General features: G+C 41.2%; 1 protein-coding gene across 3 annotated transcripts in view; it reads right to left on the bottom strand.

The window, feature by feature from the left end:
* LOC131036088 (uncharacterized) overlaps positions 1-15,731 on the bottom strand; it is a 232,576-nt gene that overhangs the window by 93,001 nt on the left and 123,844 nt on the right. For all 3 annotated transcript variants that reach the window (XM_057967893.2, XM_057967895.2, XM_057967894.2), the window contains 3 exons: positions 11,487-11,597; positions 11,290-11,374; positions 11,032-11,110 (listed from right to left, as the gene is read on the bottom strand). In XM_057967893.2, the coding sequence (XP_057823876.2) occupies positions 11,032-11,110; positions 11,290-11,374; positions 11,487-11,597 (275 nt within the window). The remainder of the gene's footprint in view (positions 1-11,031; positions 11,111-11,289; positions 11,375-11,486; positions 11,598-15,731) is intronic.

The following is a 15,731-nucleotide window of genomic DNA, read 5'->3' as shown; positions in this document are numbered from 1 at the left end:
TGTGGCTCAATAAGAAACAAAGGTAGGTAGGAAATAGGTGTGGTAGGTAGGAGAAACCATAGTTGAAAAACTCGGACTCGCCTCGGACTCGGCAAACCAAAAATTTGGACTCGGACTCGGACTCGTGAAAGACTCGGCAAGGACTCGGCAAAAAAAAAAACCGTAGTTTTACAAAAAAACATAAAGAAATTAATGCATTAAGAGAACATAAGAGCCATAATTGAAACATTACACATGTCACATACTCATAGTTTCAAACTTTCAACTCTAAAATGTATAATACCAAGATTTCTTCAATGCTAATTATGCTTTTATATGGAGCCTAATCAGACTCGGAGGTTAAATTTTCCCTACTTCCATCGGCGCAATTTCCCCCCATATTTTTCGACGGGGGTTTCGGGGCAACGCCCCCAAGTTGGGGTCAAGGGGCATCGCCGAAAGATCCTAAAATTTGACTAAGTCTGGAAAATTGAAGAATCCTCCAAAAACTAGATTTTGCATTATAACTCCTGGAGGTTCGAAACCACTCTCAAACATCCTGACAGTATATATGGAATATAACTTAAAGTCTGGAATGTCATCTTGATCTTCAAATGCCCTGAAATTTGGCTAAGTCTGGAATGTCTTCCTGATCCTGAAATCTGACTAAGTCTGGAAAATTGAAGAATCCTCCAAAAACTAGATTTTGCATTATAACTCCTGGAGGTCCGAAACCACTCTCAAACATCCTGACAGTATATATGGAATATAACTTAAAGTCACTTATACTTAAATGTTATATTCCATATATGAATCCTAACGGAGAGACCTAATTTTTTCACATGTTAAACTCAATTTTAAAGCTTGCATGACATTTTCTCTAGGTCGCACGAGTCCATCTGAAAGACTCGCGAGTCCTTGCACAAGACTCGCGCGAGTCCTTGCACAAGACTCGCGAGTCTTTCAGATGGACTCGCCAGGACTCGACGAGTCCTGGCGAGTCCACGAGTTTTAAAACTATGGGAGAAACAATAGAATATTCCACATGAGGTGGATCACCCACCAAATGTGGAATTATCACTCCACAATAAGTGGATATGATAGAGTAGTAACAAGATCACATCATAAAAGGTGGAAATTCTCCTACACACACTATCCCAATGTGGCACAAACACCCAAGTGTCTCATACCCAAACTACTATGATATGCATGTACCTAAGTAAACTTAAGTAAGGTGTAATAATATCCAACATGAATAATTAATTACACCAACACAGAACTATGAATCACGGACCCTATCCGGACCACAGGCGGACCGGACCAGAATAAAACATAATCCAATCTTGAAAAACAAAAATCAGAGTAAGAGAAATTCTGAAAACTAAAATCAAACTTGGAAAATTCTGGAGATTGTGAAACTGAGTCTAATTTATGAAATTTTCACCCTCAAAATTGAAAAGGCACAAAAAGCAACACTATTCCTTGAAGATTTTGAGGTGGGAAATCATGTGCAAGTCTGAGAATCAGAAATATTAGACTAAGAAGGAAGTCTTAAAGTGCAATTTGAACTTAAAACTTTGAAAGTCTGCCTTAGAACTTTTTATAAACCTGAAAATATTAAGGAAATTCCTAAAAAGAATTGCTTCCAACTTGGCCTAATTTCTTCCTTGGATCATCTTGCACCTGAAATTGACTTCGAGAATCTACCTTGCAACTTGAAAGAAATTCTTTCTTGAGCTCCAGTTTCGAATTCTGAGAAGCAACTTGTGAATGAATGAATGCCAATGCTTGTGCTTATAAAGAGCTCAACCTTTGTTTTAGTTCACTTTTTTCCTTTTTGTTTCGTTTTTGCGTTTTATTTATCTTTTACTTAGCAAAAATCTCTTCTTTGCAATACTTGGGCAGCCTTTTTTCTTTAATCATTTATGCCTTCAACACTTAAGCGAATTCTTCTTAGTGCTTTTCACCTTTGCTTTATTGTTTTAATGAGCCTCCTCTCTTGAGCGAACTTGACTTTGTTTTAGTCTTTTTGATTTTCTACCGACTTTTCCTTCTCAAGTTGCACGAATTTCCCTTTGCTTTCTTTTCTTTTTTGACATCCAACACTTGCCTTCATCTTTAGCCTAACATCTCACTTATCCACCTAGGGCAGACTTTGACTTGCTTTAGGATTATCCTCCTCATACCATGGGCGGACTTGGCAATGGACAAGGAATTTCCTTCCAAGCATGTGTGGACTTTGCATTAGGAAAGGGAAGTTTTAAATGCTTGAGGACGGACTTGACATGTTGACAAGGAACTCTTCCAACCTCCCTGGCGGACTTGACAGTAGGATACAAACTTTTTTACCATGCCATGGGCGGACTTGTCAAAGTGCTAACACTTAATCACTTTCTTAACCCACTCCTTGGGCGGACTTTGCTAGTGCACAAGGAACATTTCATCATGCTGAGTGAAGTTTGACATTTAAACAAGAAAATTTCACCATTCTTGAGCAAACTTCATGCTTGGTCAAGAATTTTCTTGACTCGTAAGGCTAACTCATCACTTGACCAAGGAGATTTCTTCTTTTCCCATAGAGAACTTCATCATGCAATTCCTCCATGGATAGGCATTCTTCATGATTTGAACAAGGAATTTCTTAATTTGAGTTCCAAACTTAGTCAAATTTTGGTGATCTTTAATTAGCTTTTGTGATGTCCTTGATATAATTAAATAATAAATCTAATTACTTTATTGTAAGGCCCCAAATTTAATAACAAATCTTTCGGGCCCTTTTATTTAATTAGATTAGGCAAGTTTTGGTTGGTCGTATCGGCCCATTTGTAACCCTTCGGGAAGTTTCCCGAAGCCCATATATATGGCTATGTTAGTCATTGTTGTAGGTATGCGAATTTTGGTATTTTTCTTTATTGTGCAAATTCCCGTTGGAGTTCTGTTATCCGCCATTTCGGAGGTGAAAGACCCTCCCTATTTGGTATTTGCAGTTTCGGTGAGATTCACCTCTCACGCTATTCTGTCTTTGTACTCGTTTCGGATCTGGCAAATGTTGAATTTCATCATTGTTTTCTTTCTCTAGTTGCGTATCTGTTAATCTGGTGTACATGCATAAGGGGAATTCCTAATATTCAGAATCCATTACTCACGGGAAATCACCGCACAACCGCTGAAGCTCACCGTACGGGTATTCCACCGTACCTCTGCACCCTCACCGTACGGTCTCACATCGTACTGCCACCTCTCCTCTTCTCACCACCATACGGCCTGCCTTGACTCCACCGTACGGCCTGTTTCACCCCTTCGTACAACCCTTACACCGTACGACCCCTCACTCCACCGTACAACATTTACACCGTACGATCCCCCTCCTCTTACCACCGTACGACCACTCCTCTCTCACCGTACGGTCTATCCACCGTACAACCTTTCCCCTGCCAGTTCAATAGTCCCTTCGCCTTTGCCAGTTACACCACACGATCAGGGAACATTACAGTTGTATTAGAGCTTGTGATCTTGCCAACCTGTCGTGTAGTGAATGCAAGTGTACACCAGAAGGAGGTACCGTTCGGCCGATCGAAAGGGGGAACCACAGGATCCTGCAAGAGAAGTCATGGCACTATTAACGGAGCTAACCAAAAGCCACGCTCAGCTCAACGACACCTTAACCAAAGGAGAGCAACGACAACAAATCATGGAGGAAACCTTACAACAATTGGCCTTGGGAAAAACGAATGGAGAACAGAATGGGCAGGGCGATGATTCGATCATGGGAAGGTCAAACGTCCAACGCTCACATTCACGGCCGTTGATGCCAACTTTTCCTCAGAAATCAGCTCCACTCAGGGAGCACGAGCCCACCTTTCAGGAGATGCAAGCATAGTTGAACCAAGATTGGAGGGATGCAAATCTTGAGGGGGACATATCCTTCAAGGATTATGTGGAGCTCCAGATGAAATACTCAGACGGCAAAAGTCGGAGCCATTTTGGACACTATAACAATGACATCAAGCGAAAGGTTGGCAAGATCAACCTATCATCATTTGATGGGGCCGGAGCAACCTCGGCACGAGCCTGGGTTCAAAAAGCAAATACCTACTTCCAACTCAACTCGATGCCTGAAGATGAAGCTATCAAGTTTGCAGCACTCCACCTGGAAGGGGTCGCGCATGAATGGTGGCATCATGGAATGGTCACTCTTGGCCATGACCAGATAACTTCCTATGTCGAACTCACAGAGAAGCTCATAGATCGATTTGACGGGAATCCATAACTCAATTTCAAGGAGTTGGCGCAACTAAAGCAGTTGAGACCTGTGGACAGTTACATCATAGAATTCCAGAGACTATCCATGTTGGTAACTGACATCTCAAAGCGGAGGTCGGTGGTCTTGTTCATGGGCGGATTGATGGACCCACAAGATAAGAACTTAGAAGGAAGAAGCTTCGTTTCACCTGCAAGGAGCCATGGGAACCAGGACACCAATGCTTGGGCAAAGGAAAGATTCACTATATTGAAGTGATGTCCGATGGAGAAGAGGAGCATGAGGAAAGTGAACCCCCAAGGGAAGAATCTGCCAAAGAAACCAGCCTAGCGGAGAGAATCTCCACATTGGCACGGAGGGGGGGCATCATTGCCACACTGGCGGGTACCCCAAGGTGCAGTGTATTTAGAGTACGTGGTACACTCCAAGGGCAACGAGTTCTTGTTATGCTCGACAGTGGGGCCTCGCTCAACTTCATAAACTCATCACTCGTCACCCGAAGGGGTTTGCGTACAAAGGAGCATGAAGGGTTCGATATCAAGGTGGCAGGAGGCAATCTCCTATCATGCACTCACCTGGTTCCGCAACTGAGCATCACCATGAGAAATTACACGGTGACCGACGATTTCTTTGTTGTAGATCTGGATGACATGGATGTCATATTGGGCATTCAATGGATGGAGACCCTCGACCAGTACACGCAGAGCTTCAAAAGGATGGAGTTCTCATTCGAGGTGGATGGCAGGAAGGTGGTTCTCAGGGGAATGTAGAATGGTGGCCCGAGGGAGATTTCCGCCAAAAGGATGGAAGCTATCTTCAGACATGATGAAGTAGTCTGGGCAGCACATTGCTTGATCTCAACAAAACCTGTGAAAGAGCAACCGACCTACTACCAGGATGAGGAACTTCAGTCGATTTTGGATGAGCATAGTTTGGTCTTCGCTGATATTCCATCTGGTATACCCCTACACCGAGGGTTTCAGCACACCATCGAGTTGGAGGAAGGAGCATAACCCGTTATCACCACACCTTATTGCCACCCAAAGAAGTTCAAAGATGAGATAGAGAAAACGATCCAGGAACTCCTCGATAAAGGATGGATCCGGCCCAGCTCTAGCCCCTTTGCATCCTCGGTGGTACCGGAAAAGAAGGACGGAACTCTCAGAATGTGTGTCGACTACCGTGCACTGAACAAGAAGACTATCAAGAATAGATACCCCATTCCCAAGATCGATGAGCTACTGGACGAACTACATGGCGCAATCTATTTCTCCAAGATTGATCTCTGCTCCGGCTACCATCAAATCCATAAGAGGGAGCAAGATGTGGAAAAGACAGCCTTTCGTTGCCATTACGGACACTATGAGTTCTTGGTCATGCCGTTTGGATTAACGAATGCTTCGGTCACTTTTCAATCCTGCATGAACCACATCTTCAACAAGCAACTGCGTAAGTTCCTATTGGTATTCTTAGATGACATACTCATCTACAGCAAGACCTGGGATGAACATGTGGGGCATTTGAATGAAGTATTGGGGATTATGGAATCACAATCACTGTATGCCAAAAGGTCCAAATGTGAATTTGGAATGACCGAGGTCCTGTACTTGGGTCACGTCATCAGCGCCCAGGGGGTACAAGTTCACCAGGAGAAGATTCGGGACATTTTGGATTGGCCTCCACCCAAGACTCTCCCGAAGCTGCGTGGATTTTTTGGTTTGTGCAGTTATTATAGAAGGTTTGTGAAAGGATTTTCACAGCTTGGGGCACCACTGACAGATCTGACAAAGAAAGGATCCTTCCGTTGGAATGCGCAAGCGCAATAGACCTTCGACAAATTAAAAGAAGTTATAAGTACGTGTCCGATTTTGGCACTACCAGACTTCACTCGCCCTTTCATCTTGGAGTACGATGCCTCGGGGTAAGGCATTGGAGCGGTGTTGATGCAAGACCGTCATCCCATTGTGTTCGAGAGTTGAGCGGTTGTATTCCATCTGCAACAAGGAGATGCTCGCCATCATACACGCACTGACTAAGTTTCGGCAGTACCTCGTCGGAGCAAAGTTTGTTGTGCGGACAGACCACAACAACTTGCGATACTTCTTGGAACAGAGGGATTTAAATGAACGACAACAGAAATGGGTGAGCAAAGTCCAAGCATTTGATTTTGACATTGAATATGTGAAGGGCAAGAATAACGTGGTCGTTGATGCCCTGTCAAGAAGGCCTGCCATATGTTCTTTATCCCAGATTTCGGCGGACTGGAAGGAATACCTGTTGGTTGAATACTCCAAGAACACTTTTGCCTGCGAACTGATGGATGGTCAAGTGCAGGATGACCGATACAAGGTGGTTGACGACATCATTTATTATACGGACGGAATTTATCTAGTACCCAAATCCAAGATGAAGGAAAAGATTCTGAAGGAAATGCACGACTCTCCCTTGGCTGGACACCCGGGATACTTGAAAACATACAGACAGATCCATGAAAGGTTTTCTTGGAAGGGGCTTAAGAACGACGTCCTGCAGTATGTGCGGGAATGCTCCACCTGTCAGCAGAACAAATCTAAGCATAACCTACCGACCGGACTGCTGCAACCACTGCCAATTCCCGACCAGAAATGGGATAGCATCTCGATGGATTTCATTACTGGGCTCCCCAGAGTGCAAGGAAAGGATTGCATTTTTGTCATAGTTGACTGCTTGACCAAGTATGCACATTTTTTTGCCATCCATGCGGGATATCAAGCAGTTCACGTGGCCGAGATGTTCTTCCATGAGGTATTCTGCCTACATGGTCTACCGCAAAACATAGTCACTGACAGGGATAGCCATTTTCTGAGTACCTTCTGGATGGAGTTATTTCAGTTGGCAAGAACCGAGTTGTCGCCCAGCACGAGCTACCATCCGCAGACAGACAGACAGACCGAGATTGTGAACAAATGGCTAGAGGGTTATCTCAAGAACTACGTCTCAACTCAACAGAAGGCTTAGGTTTGTTGGTTACACTTGGGTGAACACTGTTACAACACCACTTATCACATGTCGATAGGCATGCCACCTTTCAAAGCACTGTACGGTTATGAACCTTCTTCATTTGTTGACCTAGCATTGGGAGACAGTCGTGCATTGATGGCCAAAGATTGGCTTCTGGAGAGTTTAGACATCCTAACATCTCTCAAAGACAACCTGCAGAGGGCTCAGAACTAGCAAAAGATGTATGCTGACCGACACCGGATTGAACGGAATTTTGACATTGGTGATCTGGTTTACCCCCGACTTCAACCACACAGACAATCCTCCTTGAAAACAAGTGGTAAGGAGAAGTTGAACCCGCGTTTCTATGGACCCTACAGGGTGGTTCGGAGAGTGGGTGAAGTTGCCTACGAGTTGGAGCTTGCTGAGGGGAGTCAGATTCACAATGTTTTTCACGTGTTATGTCTGAAGAAGGTTGTCGGGCAAAGCGTCACAGTGTCCAAGGATCTGCCACCCATCGACGAAGAAGGGAAACTAATTCTGGAGCCGACGGAGATCATCGATGTCAGAGAAAAGAGGTTGAGAACACGCACAATCAAGGAGTTCCTTGTACGCTGGAAGAATCTACCCATCGAAGATGCCACCTAGGAAGGTGAGCAAATTCTGGAGCATCCAAGCCTGCAATTGCTTGAGAGCAAGCAATTTTTGGCCCAGGAGGACTGTGATGTCCGCGATATAATTAAATAATAAATCTAATTAATTTATTGTAAGGCCCCAAATTTAATAACAAATCTTCCAAGCCCTTTTATTTAATTAGATTAGGCAAGTTTTGTTTGGTCGTGTCGGCCTGTTTATAACCCTTCGAGAAGTTTCCCGGAGCCCATATATATGGCCGTGTTAGTCATTGTTGTAGGTATGCGAATTTTGGTATTTTTCTTTATTGTGCAAATTTCTGTTGGAGTTTTGTTATCCGCCATTTCGGAGGTGAAAGACCCTCCCTATTTGGTATTTCACCTCTCACCCTATTCTGTCTTTGTACTCGTTCCGGATCTGGCAAATCTTGAATTTCAGCATTGTTTACTTTCTCCAGTTGCGTATCTGTTAATCTAGTGTACATGCATAAGGGGAATTCCTAATATTCAGAATCCATTACTCACAGGAAATCACCACACAACCGCTGAAGCTCACTGTACGGGTATTCCACCATACCTCTGCACCCTCACCGTACGGTCTCACATCGTACTGCCACCCCTCCTCTTCTCACCACCATACGGCCTGCCTTCTCTCCACCGTACGGCCTGCCTTGACTCCACCGTATGGCCTGTTTCACCCCTTCGTACAACCCTTACACCGTACGACCCCTCACTCCACCATACGACATTTACACCGTACGATCCCTCTCCTCTTACCACCGTACAACCACTCGTCTCCCACCGTACGGTCAAGGAACATTACAGGTTTTTAGAAATTTACCTCTGGATTCGAAAGCTATTTCACACTTGATTTGTTCTGAATGATCTTTTTGACTTAACTCTTTTCCTAACCTGATGACCACCTATGATCCCAGAAAAAGCAAAAAGCAAATTTCTATTTTTAGCAAAAAGTACACTGAAAAAGAAGGTTCCCTAATTGGCCCCAAAATGCCAAAAACAAAACTTTCTAAATTTAGAAAAAAGGAAAAAAAGGAAAATTCCTAAAAATAGAAAGTTGTCAGAATTGACCTCAAGAAATTGCAATTTTACTCCTTCGACCTTTCTATGCACATCTGTAGCATCAAAACACCCTTTTGACCATTCCTTCACTTTACCGACTTTGGCGACTTTCAAATTTTGAAACCCTGACTCATTTGCAGACATGAGAAATCGAAGACAAAATGCTAAGACGCCAAAACCCTAACCTAGAAAGCAAAACAAGGGATCCCCATTTGCAATGGGGCGATGTGTGAAAACGTCACAATAGGTACATACAAGGCAAGTGGCATAAGGTTCATTTGGGTAGTGGTGACCAAGAGGGACTGCAAGGCTGAGTAACAAGTGTCATTCTGTGTTCTTGAGCCTGATGGACAAGCTCAAGGTGCCTTGTATGATCAACAAGGGTACTTAATGATGCAAGTAAGTTATTGGGCAAGATCTTAAGAGAATCCTAATCATATATTATATTAAGAATAGTGATGCTAGGGATTCTTTCTATAACATTGTGGAATTACATATATTTTCTCATCTATCATAATAATGATTAAGACTCTCTTTGATACAATGATAAAATATATGTTTATTTATCTATTAAAAACTAACCTCGTTGCAAAGCTCAAAATCAAGGCATTAATCTAGGCCTCATTTGAAAAACTCTAGGGGACATTACAAACTCTATTACACCTCTTGTTTAATTGAATATGTGATTCTAGGGCAAAATCTAGGGTAATCCCAAAAGGGAACATTATAAAAAGTTGCAACATATGAGAAGGTAAACGATGGGCCATCAACAAGAAGTTCATCGCATTCACAACATGCTCTTGTTAAGAATGATATTATTACTCAACAAGAAGTTGCAGCAGTACCATCTAGTTAGAAGATACCTACATAATGGCAGTCTTTTGAGCTTTAATTGTAATAGAAATTTGTAGATTACGAACACTAAATTATAATTTGTAATTTTTATTTATATTAAAACTTGAATTTGATATGTATTTGAGATCATTTTTTGGTCTATGATGTGTACTAAACAGCAATTTTAATCTATATTAAGGAAATCAGCAATAAGTTACCTAAATCAAGTAGAATGAATTTTCTTGAAAATAAAACTTACAAATTTATGTATGTTTTAATGTTTGGAAAATTTATCAAGTTATTGAGCGTTTTTGCTGAGTCCAAGTTTTTTAATCATTTTGGATCAGCCAAGCTTTTGCCAAGTTCAAGTGTTTCAACCACAGATTGGCTGTTCTTGGGCTAGAGCATCCACAGTCATTTTCTTCTCTACTATTAAAGAGCCATCTATCATTATTTAGAAGAGCTTCCACAACATGTTAAGAGCATCTACTAGCCCTTCTTAGTATGCCCTATTGTTGTGCTTTTAGCTTGTAACCTCTAGTTCCTTTTAGAAATTCAAGCTCCCTTCTGGCTAGTACATGTTATTGTTATTGGTTGTACTTTCAAGTCCCATTTCTTACAAGCTAGGGTTGCCGTTGCACCAAAAGATCGATCTGCCAATGCCCGATACAACCACTAGACTTATAGAATCCACAAAAGGCTGTTAAACCATGTCATGAATCCCAACGAGGGACGCTGGCCCACTGCCAACAATCCCCCTCCCAGCGTCACTCGCCACAGCCTGCATGATTCGAACCTGTGACCAAGCTCTAATACCACTTCTTACAAGCTAGGGTTGTCGTTGCACCAAAAGATCGATCTGTCAATGCCCAATGCAACCGCTAGACTTATAGAATCCACAGGAGGCTATTAAACCATGTCACGAATCCCCGCAAGGGAAGCTGGCCCACTGCCAACACCATTTACCTACTTTGGCCATTGATGGATAAATATTTTTTAGAGATTATAAAAAAGAAAGACTCTGTTGCTTTTGCAGAGATGTCAGCCTACAGACTTGTTAGCATACAGTATCTTTATTAATTTTTAAAAGGAGTTTTTTAAAGAATATTCAATGATGAGCATTAAAATACTTAATATTCTGAAATTTAAAATAATAAATGGAAAATTAATCGACAGCTATTTCATCAATGCTCGATTAGAAGGCATTATTACTGGCAGTAAATGTGTCATATGGTAGAAACTAATAACATGCAAAGCAAAACCTACCACCATAGATTGGCCTCCTTTGAGAGTAAATGCCTCCTCAGATAAAATCAGTGAGCATGTATCACGATCAATTGTGTTCCTGTCAATAATAAAAAAATTATTCTAAAATTCAGATGGATAGGATATTCAACAGTATTAATTCAATGTACACAAAGGCATGCCATTCTCCTTTAAAATGATAAGCATTCTAAACTTGCATAGCTGATATCTCAATTAACTAACAAATCAAATGTAATTGATACTAGGTCGCAGAAATACTCATTTGCTGTGATACTTCTTGCTTCTTGATTAGCCAGGGCATGTTCAGATATGTCTTCACTTTCATGCATAACATCATCACAATCTAAAGGAAACAGCAATTTGTCAGCATTATATCAAACAATAACTATTTTTGTAAAATACCATGACAGACCAATTATATCACTTATGGAGTATATCAAAGAGATGAATAATACCAACTCTGTTTGTCATTGTTTCAGGAACATAGTTACATATGAGGGAAACAGAAGAAATATTGAGGGGGATCTCAAGAGGATTCTTGAATTCAAGCTCCACATCTATCATTTCTGCAATGAATAAGACAAAAACCATATTGCTTATCAGACCACTATAACTCACCTTTTCTTGTAGGTAAAATGACTACTTCAGAACAAAATCAGTCCAAAATTAATCAATCAAACTAAAGGATACAGAAAATTGCCTTCACATCATCAAAGATATCAAATTCAGGTTTTCTTGCCTAAAAACAAGAAATCTCAGTAAATGAATTACTTGCAGACTCCAGGTGGTAGTTAACCAATATCTTAGTTCCAAAGGGATGCATCCCTTCTGTGAAACAACCCCCAAATCCCTGAATTTGGCGAGTTTCCAGAATGAGGAAGTTTCAAGGACATAGGTTCAAGGATGAAATGTTCCCCTGCCACCAAGATTCACTAAGAATATCCTTGACAAGGTCTCAACACTCACTGAGAATGTCCTTGATCTAGTTTCAACATTCACTAAGAATGTCCCTGATCCAATCTTATCATTCACTAAGAATGACCTTAATCACTGATAATGGTAAATACCTACTGTTCAGTGAGAATCTTCTGCTGAAATGTCAGGGCCGAACCCTGATCTGATCAGATATCTTGCTGATGAATGGACGTTGACTGTCTCCCTTGTAATGTTTCTCTGCCTGCTTGAAGAATCCGATCTGCTCACGTGCCTCCTGAATACTGTATTTCCCTTGGCTGGAATGAAGGCTTAAGAACGAGTCCTTGAACGGTGAAAGTGTCAAATACTCTCCTTGATTCGAGTTCTGGAAATGAAACAAATATCTATATATTTATATATCGGCTGCGAATGAATATTGTCTCTGACTTGCTGCTATTGGGATTCGTTAATCCTGATTCCAACGTTCCAAAAGAATAATATATCCTCCTCCCTATTACTTCCTTCCATAATTCAATCCCATTTAGACTCCTTAATCAACACATCCCTTAAGGAGAGACATTATTGTGTCTCTTCGTTCATGTCCTTTGACAATTAAGTATGAATCGGTCAATAATAATCACTATTACATAAGGATACATATAATCAGCATATAATTCATAATGGAAATCGATTAATATCAATATTAGATATAATTTGTGCCTATAACTTAATAATAGTTCTGATCCAATCTGATCGATGGTGTTCTCACTATGCTTTTGATTCCTTTCCTTCATATCTCTAAATGTGAGGGAGAGGTCACACCTCTTCATCATGTATGCCCTTTGGCAAGAGACATGCCCTTTCCACAATTAGCACCCTTTGAAAGAGTGCAACTCTTTATTATATCTGCCCTTTGAAAGGCACACAACCTTTTATGATCAGATCTGCATTTCTTATTTAAATCAGATCTGCAATTCTCATTCCCAAATTATTCCCCCTCAAATGACGTACTGTTCTCCCTTTTATATCTCATGTTTGAGGGAGTCACAACTTTTCATTCCATGTCTTTTGTATTAGAATAATATTCTTTATTGTTGAGACATGGACCAGCTAGGACTCGAACCTAGGACCTTCCATACGCTGCTGGAGTGCTCTACCACTGAGCTGCTGGCCCCTCTTGGACCGGTCCATCGTCGGTCCGAGTGTGGCTTATTTCCAACACCAACACCCCCCCTTAAGCCACACCTCTCGTGTGCTTGGGGCTCCTAGCCTGGACCTGGCTCTCATACCATGTTGCTGGAGTGCTCTACCACTAAGCTACTAGCCCCTCTTGGACCAGTCCATCGTCGGTCCGGGTGTGGCTTATTTCCAACACCAACACCCCCCCTTAAGCCACACCTCTCATGTGCTTGGTGTTGGTGTTGGAAATAAGCCACACCCGAGCCGATGATGGACTGGTCCAAGAGGGGCCAGTAGCTTAGTGGTAGAGCACTCCAGCAGCATATGGAACGTCCTAGGTTCGAGTCCTAGCTGGTCCATGTCTCAACATGGTATCAGAGCCAGGTCCAGGCTAGGAGCCCCAAGCACATGAGAGGTGTGGCTTAAGGGGGGGTGTTGGTGTTGGAAATAAGCCACACCCGGACCGACGATGGACTGGTCCAAGAGGGGCCAGTAGCTCAGTGGTAGAGCACTCCAGCAACGTATGGAAGGTCCTAGGTTCGAGTCCTAGCTGGTCCATGTCTCAACATTTATTATTATTTAATGGTCAACTATATAAATATTGTAAATTTGGTTTCTTTCTATTTTTTATGATTGTTTCTTTTTAGAAACATCATTGTTGTAATTCTTTATAATGATCTTCCTGATAATTTGTTAATACAACTAAATTTTTACCAATTCCTTCTCAGTAATATTTTGACAAACGAAGCAATAGTCTGCAAAAAATCGCGATTATACCCGATTAATCCTGAATACTGGAGCTAGCCGATTTATTCCCCGAAAAAATCCCGATTCATGAAAAAGTAGTTGACCAAGCATTGACCCAATTTTCAAAGATTTTTTGCATTTAAATCACGTTAAAATCATGTTAAAAACCCCAAATATCAATGTAAAAACTTGCAAAACCAAAGAAAAATGCGTGAAATTATTGTAAAAACTTGCAAAACCCTAGAAAAACGCATGAAATTATTGAATTGCTGAGAAATAGGGTTGGTCTGAGACAAAATCAGAGTCAATGCGGAATCAACGTTGAAAAAGTTTGTTCTTTTGTCCATTTTTGGGGGGTTCATCATTCCCCACACTTCACTTGTTCAAACCCATGAGCTCAACGACCCAACGAAGGTAGAAAGCCCACAAGCTCAATGGCCCAGTAGGGGTTTGAACCTTGGTGGCTACCTCGCCAATGGAGTTTTTCTACAACACTAAACGTTCAAAGACATTTAATATATGTAGATATAGATATATGATTTTTAATTTTTAATTGATATAGTTATTTTTTGCTCAAACAAAGACATACAATTCATTATGTGAGCAATATATCTAAAGTGCTCCACGAAATAAATCTGAATAAAACAAACAAGCTTACATAGTTGTAATAAAAGAGCCTCTAACACACAATCATTAAAATTTGTCTCTACCAAAAATAGTTGCAAGCTAGGTATTGCCAAAACCAGTGGCTTGCTAATCTTTTACTTCAGCTAAACAAATGCCTTTTGTTGAATTCTACCCCATATAAAAGACTTACCAATTACCATCAGGGAATATAAAGCATTGCAACTATGGAATATGATTTGTTAAGCTTTCTCAAATATTTAACTACCCCTAGAAAACTCCTTGCCTCAATCACAATGAAAGTCTTGGATCACTTCAAAATGGCTTCCACTTTTGCTAAATTCCTAACGATTGTTGGATCTCTATCTGATAAATTTTGATCTCAGCTACTTCATAGACTTAACTAATTTTGATCTCAGACTTAGACAACTATTTGGTGTATTTCGTGACTGCCCTTTTAAAAAGTCAAATGAATATTTGCCTATGTAATCAGCAATATGAATATAAACAGCAAAAATCTATTTACTACAATTCATGGGTTAAACTCCTTGTCTCAATCACAATGAAAGTGTTGGGTCACTTCAAAATGGCTTCCACTTTTACTAAATTCCTAACAATTGTTGGATCCCTGTCTGATAAATTTTGATCTCAGCTACTTCATAGACTTAGCTACTACCCCTAGAAAACTCCTTGCCTCAATCACAATGAAAGTCTTGGATCACTTCAAAATGGCTTCCACTTTTACTAAATTCCTAACAATAGTTGGATCTCAGTCTAATAAATTTTGATCTTAGCTAACATAAGAAGTTTTTGTTTGTCACACTTTAGTTTTTCATGGATGTCGATTTCTCTATTTGACCTTGTTGGAATTGTTTGGCTTTGCGCCAAAAGCTCGAACTATCAACACCCGAAACAAACGCCAAATTTAACCCGACCTACAAGAGGCAATTAAGCTATGTAACGAGTCCCCAAGGAGGTGCTGACCACCAAGTCAACAATCTCCCCCTCAGCAACAACTGAGCCTTCAACACCCACTGAAGGGAGACTCGAACCCGTGACCCATGGCTCTGATACCAATTGTTGGAATAGATTGTCGTTGTGCCAAAAGCTCGAACTATCAACACCCGATACAAACGCCAAATTTAACCCAACCCATGGGAGGCGATTAAGCCATGTCACAAGTCCCCAAGGAGGTGTTGACCACCAAGTCAGCAAAACTTTATGAAGAGAAAAAA

Source organism: Cryptomeria japonica, chromosome 4 (assembly GCF_030272615.1).
Source record: "Cryptomeria japonica chromosome 4, Sugi_1.0, whole genome shotgun sequence".
Classification (NCBI taxonomy): Eukaryota; Viridiplantae; Streptophyta; class Pinopsida; order Cupressales; family Cupressaceae; genus Cryptomeria; species Cryptomeria japonica.
Note: the sequence above shows the minus strand (reverse complement) of the source record. Positions and strands in the feature narration are given on the sequence as shown.